The sequence below is a fragment of the Podarcis gaigeae genome (assembly GCF_964106915.1).
Source record: "Podarcis gaigeae genome assembly, chromosome: 2".
In the NCBI taxonomy this organism is placed as follows: Eukaryota; Metazoa; Chordata; class Lepidosauria; order Squamata; family Lacertidae; genus Podarcis; species Podarcis gaigeae.
In genome coordinates this window covers 123,077,389-123,087,798 of record NC_139679.1, presented here as the reverse complement: position 1 = coordinate 123,087,798, position 10,410 = coordinate 123,077,389, and the positions used below count along the sequence as shown (strand labels likewise).

The 10,410-nt window shown below is 42.5% G+C and overlaps 1 protein-coding gene across 1 annotated transcript; it reads left to right on the top strand.

Moving 5' to 3' along the window:
* Positions 1-266: 266 nt before the first annotated feature.
* On the top strand, positions 267-5,203 carry LOC310837588 (vomeronasal type-2 receptor 26-like). Its single transcript, XM_083724425.1, has 4 exons — positions 267-762; positions 2,422-2,649; positions 3,575-3,701; positions 3,908-5,203. The coding sequence occupies exons 1-4, from the start codon at positions 376-378 to the stop codon at positions 4,816-4,818; spliced, it is 1,653 nt and encodes a 550-aa protein (XP_083580551.1). The 5' UTR covers positions 267-375; the 3' UTR covers positions 4,819-5,203.
* Positions 5,204-10,410: the final 5,207 nt, after the last annotated feature.

Sequence of the window (10,410 nt, the reverse complement as noted above, 5' to 3'; positions counted from 1 at the left end):
GAAGATCCCCCAGGCTCAGGGATTGTCAGGCTACTCCTGCATTTCAGGTGGACTTGGATCGGGCTCATAGCTCCTGACTCTGAGAATGGAGAAAGGTTTCTGAGCACCCTTGCACCTGCGCTTGCTAAGGATGGTGTCTGTGTTGCCTTCTCACAAACCTTTTCACGAGACAATCTGTTTATAGCAGAATGGAACGCAAAGCTCTGGCAGAAGATTTCACTTTCCATGGACAGGCGAATCAATGTGTTTCTTTCCTATGGGGAATCTCAGTCCAGCACTGAAGCTGCAATTGTATTTCACATAGTGGGTGGAACCCTGGAACCCATTACTGGGAAAGTTTGGATCACAATAGCTCTCTCATATGTCAGCTCCAACATGTCTCCCAAAATCCTTAAGAACAAGCACATTCATGGATATTTATCTTTCTTTATCCAGAGAAAAAAAAGATCAACACACGAGGGTAATCTGCCAGTTTACGGCATCATTAGTGATTTCGATAAATTTTGGTTTCAACGCTATCATTGCTTATATTCAAAGCATGTGTTTTCTGTGAAAGGCCAGAAGCGATGCAAAGTGAAGGAGAACTTTTCAGGTTTCCCTCAGGATGTCCTTGAAAGGAGCGTGTTTCAAGACACTTACAGCATTTACAACACGGTCCGAGCTCTGGCCCATGCCTTAAATGCTGCGTACTCCTCTAGATCCAAGAGGGTGCTGATGGTGGGTCAGAACAGGTTGGAAGATGAAAAAGTCCAAGCATCACAGGTATTCATTTTTATTCTCTAATGATCTGGATAGATATTGTTTCATTTTAAATGAAAATCAGTTCAATGACAGATTCATAGATCCATTTCCTTTAATTAACAGAAATTTAGCAAGCATTAAAAAAGAGGAGATAAATAAGGTTATAAAATACTGTAGGTCAAAATGAATGATACAGAATTGATAGACCCTTCAATAGTTACCATGATCTGCTGGACTATGGACTGCTAGCAATAATCATGTCACCCTTTCAAATAGAAGACTAAAGATTTCTCAAAAAGAAATGACATTCATATTAAATCTCCATTCATATACATTCCTACGTATACCATCATGATTATTTCCATCATAATCATCATATCTCACTTTCCTAATATCAAAGACAAGCAAAGCATTCCAAAGTTAAAGCAAGATAGAATTCTGCTGCATGTAAGAAGTTCCAAAGTTTCTTCACAAATCCATTACAAGGTGAAGAGGCTCCCTGGTCAAGGAGATGGTGGAGACTGTTCCACTGTTGAACAGCTCTTAGGGCCAGAAAGTTCTTAGTAATGCAAGTCAGATCAGTCCTCTCATGTACGATCAAATCTTGAAAGAGCATGGTTTTAACATGGACTGATCTGACATTCAGCAGTAGCAGCACCAGACCAGAGGGCTCAGTAGATCTGCTACTAGTAACCTCTGGTGGTGTGAGAGGGCTGGAACAAGGAACAGAGACCAAACACCAAGGCCTCCACCCCTGATGGTGGGCAGCCCACCCTCCACTCCAGCCATGCTTTCCCCTGCCCACCACCACGAGAATTGGGGCAGCATCTTGACCACGCCCTGCTACCTGCCCACCTGGAAGTATGAAATCATTTCCATTCACCCCATTTACACTTGGGGGATTGGGCCACAGAATACTAAGCTAAGGCACATTATTAGACATGTCCCACACTGTCAGAAGAAGATGTTAGATCCCCTAGCTACTTTCCTCCCACTGCCTCTCATTCAGAGGGGGAACTCCACCAAACCAAACTTCCCTTACAATTAGGCTCTCACCCTGGTTGAGGGTCGCAAGCCTGCCTCATGCAGTTCCAGGCCTGCAAGTCTGCAGCCTGTCTGGTAGCTGCCACAACCGCAGCCGCACGCAGCCATAGCTTGGAGCAAGACTCAGAGAGGAGGTGGAATTCCCTCCCCAACACAGAGGCTCTTGGACGCAACCTATTTCTCAGGCTGCTCAGCTGAAGGAAAAGCCTATTCTGAAAGACCTCAGATATATTGGGAACTATTATTATTATTATTATTATTATTATTATTATTATTATTATTATTCCTACTACTACTACTATTTATACCCCGCCCATCTGGCTGGGTTTCTCCAGCCACTCTGCTAAAGTGGTGCTTCACTACCTTCAGCTAATGGGGCCTCCTGCTGCTGCTGCGCCGCAGAAGCACGATTTCTGTTCTCATCCAGAAGCAAAGTTCTTAACCAGAAGCACTATTTCTGGATTAGCGGAGTTGTACCCTGAAGCGAATGTAACCCGAAGTGTATGTAACCTGAGGTACCACTGTACTGGAAATAGAAAAGCACTCCATGGCTACTATGTGCCTAGATAATATGTGAACCACCTGGGTGGAAATAGCCACCTTTCTTAAATGCTGCAATCTTCTCTGTCATTCTAGTTTCACCGTTTCCTGAGTGATTTTCAGTTCTACAATGCTTCTATGGGTGGAGCATATTTAGATGAGAATGGGGACCTGACAGCTGAATTTGACCTGGTGAACATTGTGATGCTTCCCAACGACTCCCTTCACATAGGGAAAGTTGGGAGTGTGGAGAGAGAGGGATCCGCAGGCATAAAATTCACCATTGATCAGGATGCCATCATGTGGCCCCTTTGGTTTAATAAGGTGGGTTAAATCATTCAGATACATTTGACTATGATCCAAAAAGGAAAAAGAAAACAGAGGATATTGGGTTGAAAGGGATTTTAGTTTTGTAGGAAGAGTCATCCCTACTTCAACTCCCAGGAGCATATTGATGAAAGTAATATTTTTTGCCTCAACTTCCATCACTTCACACTTGTTTGCTTTGAATTACATTTGCCAATTTATTGCTCAACCACTCAAGTTTGGAGAGGTCCTTTTGGAGGTCTTCACAATCTATTTTTGTGTAAAATTCCCTTAAAATTTTAGTAAAGGTAAGGTTAGACCCATTTTAATTCAGTCGAATCCAACTATGGGTTGTGGTGATCATCTCTGCTTTCAGGCTGAGGAAGCCGGCATTTGTCTGTAGACAGCTTTTCCAGGTCATGTGGCCAGAATGGCTAAACCGCTTTGGTGCAACGGGACACCGGGACACGTGCCAGAGGGCACAAAAATGCTATTTACATTCCCATAGCAACGGTACCTATTGATCTACTGCAGAGGTGTGCTTTTGATCTGCTAGGTTGGCAGGAACTAGGACAGAGCAGCTAGAGCTCACCCCATGGTGTGGATTCAGACTGCCCACCTTCCCATTGGCAAGCCCAAGAGGCTCAGTGGTTTAGACCACAGCGCCACCTACAGTTTATTATCATCATCAAATATGGCTGCCTGAATGCTCACCCCTATCTGTAGACAACTATGAAGAAGGTAAAAACCACAGGTCCAAGGACCAATCCTTGGGTAATGGGAATCCATTTTCTACTTCTCTGCATTTGGAGAACTGTCCACTCCACCAAAAACCACTCCACCAGACCTACTGCTTGCCACGGGTGAAAGATTCCTATTGGCTCCAGTATTTTGGCATAGATAGACATACCACTAACTCCTGACCATCTTTCTTTATGGGCAGACCATCCCTCATTCCAGATGTGCTGAGAGCTGTCATATTGGGGATGTCAAGGTCATCCGGGAAGGAGAGCCACTTTGCTGCTATGATTGTGCTCCCTGTGTAAAAGGGACAGTCTCCACTGAGGAAGGCAAGTTAGAGAAGGAATAGAGCAACTTTTGTAATCTTGTCCAAAACAGTATCATTTATCCCCCCCCCATAAAACCTTTACCAAAGGTTGTGGCATCTGCTTTGCATGCAACAGATTGCCAATTCAAGTCATAGTGTCTCCCGCTGGGGCTGGGAATGTCCCTTGCTTGAGACCCTGGGTGCTGAAATGACTCATCTTCCTTTCAGATGCAGAACACTGCACCAAATGTCCAGAAGATCAGCACTCAAACAAGGACCGAGATCAATGTGTTCCCAAGATTATCACTTTCCTGTCCTATGAAGAGTATTTGGGGATTCTCTTGTCTTTCTTTACCTTGTTATTCTCCTTAATCACATGCTTGGTGTTAGGAATTTTCATTAAATACTCAGGAACTCCCATAGTCAAAGCCAACAACAGGGAACTTTCCTACACCCTCCTTGTATCCCTCTTGCTCTCCTTTTTGTCTTCCTTGCTCTTCATTGGCCAGCCAAGGAAAGCGACCTGTCTTATTCAACAAATTGCATTTGTCCTCATCTTCTCAGTTGCTGTCTCTTCTTTGCTGGCCAAAACCATTACCGTTGTGCTGGCTTTCCTGGCCACAAAGCCAGGGAACAGGGTGAAGAAATGGCTGGGCAAGATAATGGCCAACACTGTTGTCCTTTCCTGTTCCAGTGTCCAAGTTCTCATCTGCACCACCTGGCTGGGGACCTCTCCCCCATTCCCAGACTCAGACATGCACTCGCAGCCTACAGAGATTATCCTGCAATGTAATGTAGGGTCTTCTGCTATGTTTTATGGTGCCCTGGGCTACATGGGCTTCCTGGCTGCCATCTGCTTCACGGTGGCTTTCCTAGCCAGGAGGCTGCCTGGAGCCTTCAATGAAGCCAAGCTGATCACCTTCAGCATGCTGGTCTTCTGCAGTGTTTGGGTGTCCTTTGTGCCCACCTACCTGAGCACCAAGGGGAAATACATGGTAGCCATGCAGATCTTCTCTATGTTTGCCTCCAGTGCTGGGCTTCTGGGCTGCATCTTCCTCCCCAAGTGCTACATTACTTTACTCAGGCCTGATCTGAACACAAAGGAGCACCTGACAACAAAAACAAAAGATGGAATTTGATTCTTAATGCACTTTTCCCACCAAGGGAATCTGGATGCAGCACAATACTTATGAAAAGAAGCTATTTCCCTTTCAGGTGTTTATTATGAGCTGCTCTTGTAACTCTTTTTTAATCGATCCAAAACCTAAAATGTCATTTCCAAAGTGAATGCACAGTCATCCCAGGACTGTCACAGGCCCTTTTGATTTAATGTCTCACTAAATGGGAACCCTTTTCAGAACCTGATTCAAATAAATCCTCTTAATATGGCCGAGTGATCTTTATATCTGTGTCACCCTGACCGGTGTTGCATGATCTTATTTTCCACAAATAAATTTGTATATGTAACTTATGTGCCGCACACAGAGTCTGACATTTTCTTCCTTTTGTGCAGAAGGAAGTGGATTTGGCACAAGGCTGCACAACTGGAATATCCAGCGGAAAGCTGGATATATTTCAAATTATTTCATTTTGTTTTTGTGACCACTTACTTCTGCCTCTGTGTGAAACATAGGGATTCCCTTACCTGATAGATAATGTCAGGAATGAGACAGCTCTCAGTGAAGATCAGCCACAGGTTGCAGAAAGCAGCCAGGAGCAGAGAAGCTTAGGGGTTAATCAGGCAGACCATCAGCTTGCTTCATCTCCTCCAGCCCTAGGAATGCAGGTTGCCAAGGGGACAACTGATAGTTCAAGAGAGGGGGAACAGAGCCAACACTCTTCGAAAGAGTGAACAGGCGGGAAAATAGGCAGTGGCAGTTTGTCATGAAAAGAGGAAGTCAGAGCTGAGTCAATTAGTTCGCACCATCACTGTATGGGAGGTCTGTTAGACAGGAAGATAAACAACGAGCGCTGGTTCAGTATATTCTGTAGAAAAGTAAAGGAGAGTTCATGAAGGGTTATCATGATTAATGACGGACGTTCGTTACAGCCACCGGTGTTATCTGTTGTTGTTTTTTGCAGTAAATCCTCTTTTTAATTATCTTCACATACCGTGTTATCAAGATGAGAACCTGGACTCCTGATATATAGGGAAGTTCCCCAGGAGGTTTTGCCATTCACCATTTTAAACCTTAAACCTGCACAAATGTATTGCTTCCAACCGTTTCTTGTAGGTCCGCAAAATAATCTGCTCCTAAAGGAAATTGAAGACGAATTCTGAAAACTTAGAGATGTTCTATCTTCCATGTTCTTGAGTGGGAAGATGGTCTGAGCTAAAAGGGGCTGCACTCCTCTGGGTGGACGAGGTCCACAGCTTTGGAGTCCAGCAACATTGTCACTGGAAGCTCTGATTTCACTGCTCACTTTAGAGCTTAAAACCCTTAAACAACTTGGGCCCCCAATATCTTGATAGGTCATCTTCATCTCTACAGATACTCCTGAGTGTTATGATTGTTGTCATTTGGAGAAATGGGTGAAATGGCACAAAGTTCTTGGTCCATGTCTTGAGCAGCCCTCCCTCCACATCTGGATGATGGTTAGAGTTAGCTGGATGCCTGGAGCTTGACTCATCTGCCCTCCCTTTCCCTAAGGAACGTGTGCATGAGGTATAAAGCCAAGGTTGGATTCCACAGCAATTCCACAGCTACAGGGAACCAGGAGAGGGCCTTCTCGGTAGTGGCACCTGTATTTTGGAACGCCCTCCCATCAGATGTCAAAGAGATAAACCAGTACCTAACATTTAATGTGTGACATTTTAATGTATTTTTCATCTTTGTTGGAAGCCACCAAGAGTGGCTGGGGAAACCCAGCCAGATGGGCTGGGTACAAATAAATTATTATTATTATTATTATTATTATTATTGGCAGGAGTGCAAGGTATCAGCAGAAAAGCTGAAGGTTATTTACTGTGTGTTTCAGTGCAGCATAGTGAACTAGCATGGGGAAGTACTAGTGGATAATAATAATACTAATTTTAATAATTTTATGATTTATAGCCCACCCATCTGGTTGGGTTGCCCCAGCCACCCTCTGTATACTTCTAGGATTACTTCTAAGACCAGAAGAACTATATTGTAGTAGATGAGTTCATGATGTAACTGTGAGATATTCTTGGCAGCCTTCCCAGAAATGTAAGTCTGCCTCAGAGAGAGTAGTCTGCCCAGAGACAGCCTGTTGATTGGTTAACAGTAGGTGTAAGATAAGGATTGGTTGAGCTCAGCCAATCAGTGTTATACCGTAATAGAGCAGCTATATCTATATGTCTGCGTTCTGTGAGTCTGTCTGTCTGTAGTGGTTATAGTATGAGGGATTGGTTAATGGCAGTTTGCTGAGAGAGTGTCCATGCTTTTAACGCTCTGTATCTGTGTATAGTAAACTATGTGTTTATTACTGTTTTCTACAATAAACACTAGTTGTAGCTTTCAAGCCGTTCTTTCCTTCATTGTCCGAAAGTACAGCGTTCAGACTTCAATCGGCTTCCAACGACATTGCGTACTCTGCAAAGCTCACGCCAGAGGAAGAGTGTGGGCAAAAGATTTATTAGCATATAGAAGGTCTTCTCTATGTTGGCCTCCGGTGCTGGGCTTCTGGGCTGCATCTTCCTTCCCAAGTGCTACATTATATTACTCAGGCCTGGTCTGAATACAGTACAAAGGAGCATCTGACGACAAAAAGTAAAGATGGCATCTGATTCTTTGTACATTCTTTTACATTGTTGGAATATGTGAACAGAAAGGCAATAACAAAATCCAGCCACTTGCAGGTATAAAATGAAATATTCGAATATCAAAAAACTTTGTCAGGAGAGGATATGAGGTGATGGGGAGAGATACAAATAATCTGAAATAAAGTATTTGACTGGCACAGGAGGCTTCAAGTCCCCCCCCCCACACATATGCAGCAGAGGTTCATCATATCAGAGCCCAAAATGTCCCGAAAAAATAGCTTGATGCTGGCTTATCTGGTGAACATAGAATCAAAGTGTAAAGCTTGAAGAGGGACCCCAAGGGGCATGTAATTCAACCCTCTGCAATGCAGGAATCTCAACCAAGCAGTCATGACAGATGGTCATCCAAACTCTGATTAAAAACCTCCAAGGAAGGAAAGTCCACAACCTCCCAAGGGGGACTATTCAAACAGCTCTTGTCATAAACTTTTTCCTGAGCTTTGTTATTTTTTTTTAATGATATTTTATTAATTTTACAAAAAAGAAAAATTACAGTGAAACACCAACATTCAGCGATAAAAACAAGCAATCCAAACACAACCAAAAAACAGAAAAAAAAGAAAAAAGAAATATTACAAACCTAAAAAAAACTTAAGAGAAATTTATCATAAAAAGGGAAAAAGTACTCTTTTCAAATTCATATCCTTCATAGCCTTATTTTTCCTGACTTCCACCCGCCCTCCTTTCTTGTATTCCACTTTAATAATTAATTTAGCAAGTTCATTTTTATTAACATTTATCCTTTAAAAAGTTCCGTCACATATTGTATTGTTCAAATTTTGTCCAATATCTATCCCTTCTTTCATACTCTTAATTATCTTATTCACTAGAACCCCTTCGTTTCATTTCAATGTCCTCAACATTCAAAAATTTTACAATGTTTTTGTAGATAGTTTTTAAACTTCTTCCAGTCCTCTTCCACCTGCTCTTCTCCCTGGTCTCGTATTCTGCCGGTCATTTCTGCCATTGCCATGTAATCCATTACTTGCATCTGCCATTCTTCCAAGGTCTTTTTCCTGAGCTTTAGTTAGGGTCTCCTTTCTTTTAACTTGAAGCCATTGGTCCTACCCTCTAGAGCATCAGAAAACAGATTGTGATGTTTTCTTCTAGCTCTGCAGCTGCTGCTCAAGCTCCACAGTGATTCCAGAGATGTATATTCCCTGCATAATTATCATAATCATAGTGATTTTTTCCTTGGCAAAACTCAAGCAATGTACCCACTTTTGACACGAAGAACGGATATTTCAGAAACGAAAGCTTGAAATGCCTGCTGCATATTTAAAGACCTCTTGTGCCATCGAGGGCTTTGACTTCTCTTCCAGGCAGGCAGGGATTCCGTCAGTGTGAAAGTTTGTATCCCCCCTTTCCTCACATTTTCTCTTGTTGGAGACTTTGGGCTTCATCTCATTCACTTCTTGGTAAGTTGAGAGCAGTGACAACAGACAAAATGACAGGAGGCAGACCCAGAGTGAGGCTCTTATTGATGTTGTTGTTGCTGCTGCTGCTGCTTCCCTGTGCAGCGTCTAGGATGCGGAAAGCAAAATGCCCATTGAACTTGGAAAGGGATCGTCCAGATGCAATTAATTATTATGAGCCAGGAGACCACTTCATAAGCGGGGTCATATCTACATTACAGACAGTTCTTCCTGAACACGATTTCCTTATCCCCCCTTGCAATTACATTACAGGGTAAGCTGTACTTTCTCTTTGCAATTTCAGCATAGCAGGCAAAATTGTGCTTAGTGGGTAGGCATATGTGTAGCACCTTCATTAATACTGTTGTGCTTAGGTGTGACTAGTTGTGCTTTCTAGATCTTGCCCATTGAAGACACAAAATGCATGTGCATTGCTTCCCTCCTTTCTTTTTTCCGCTGGAAAGAAACCAAAGAGATGGTGAATCATGAAGATCCAGAGATCATCTGCATCCCAACTTCTTGACTTGGGAAATGTGAAGATGGCCTGGTATGCACTCCTCTGAAAGGAGCAGGACTATTGCTATTAAATTGTCAAAATCTATCAATCAAGTTAATATACAATCACTTTGAATTGAGTCTAGAAATCAGCTGGCAGCCAGTACAGTTCACCTGCCCTGGGACTTTAGGGTGAATGGCAGGTACTAAATATGATAACAACAGCCATAACAATGAGAAGCAGGAATTACCGTATTTTTTGCTCTATAAGACGCCCCAGACCATAAGACGCACCTAGTTTTTGGAGGAGGAAAACAAGGAAAAAAACTGCGCAGTGAAAGCAGCAATCCCTCTTGCTGTTCTGGCTTCTGGGATAGCTGCGCAGCCTACATTCGCTCCATAAGACCCACACACATTTCCCCTTACTTTTTAGGAGGGAAAAAGTGAGTCTTATAGAGCAAAAAATACGGTATATGACTTGTAAAGATCTCTATTTTACATCTCCTCTTCTTTTTTTAAAAAAATAAACAAACTGCTTACAGCCTACCATTCCCCTTGAACTACTGCTCCATCCTTTTACAAACCTTTGCTCAATATATTTGAGAGTTGTATTCACTCCCTGCTTCCAGCACTTAAGTGTTCAAATATGCTTCTATCTCTCCTTAACTGGCAAGCAGCCGTTCACCTTCCAACAAACTCACAAATGACTGGTTATGCGATGTGGATGTTCTGTTTTGCTTCATTCTTGTGGCTGCAATTTCTTTTTTTTTTTTTTTGCATTTTAAAATTTTATTAAATTCAATTATATATACATTGTATTCGAGTTTCGACATTTCTTATTCATTTGGACTTCCTTCAGCGATGTTGACATTCATTCGTGTTTGAGTCTTAGAGTCACATCCCATCCTTTCATATTGCCATTCGTACCTCCTTTTTTGTGTTATTTCAATTAAACAATACTTATTAACTCTTTACAAAGCCTCTTTAAATCCCACTAACGTTGTATTTACAAAACATTTGTTCTCCAGATAACC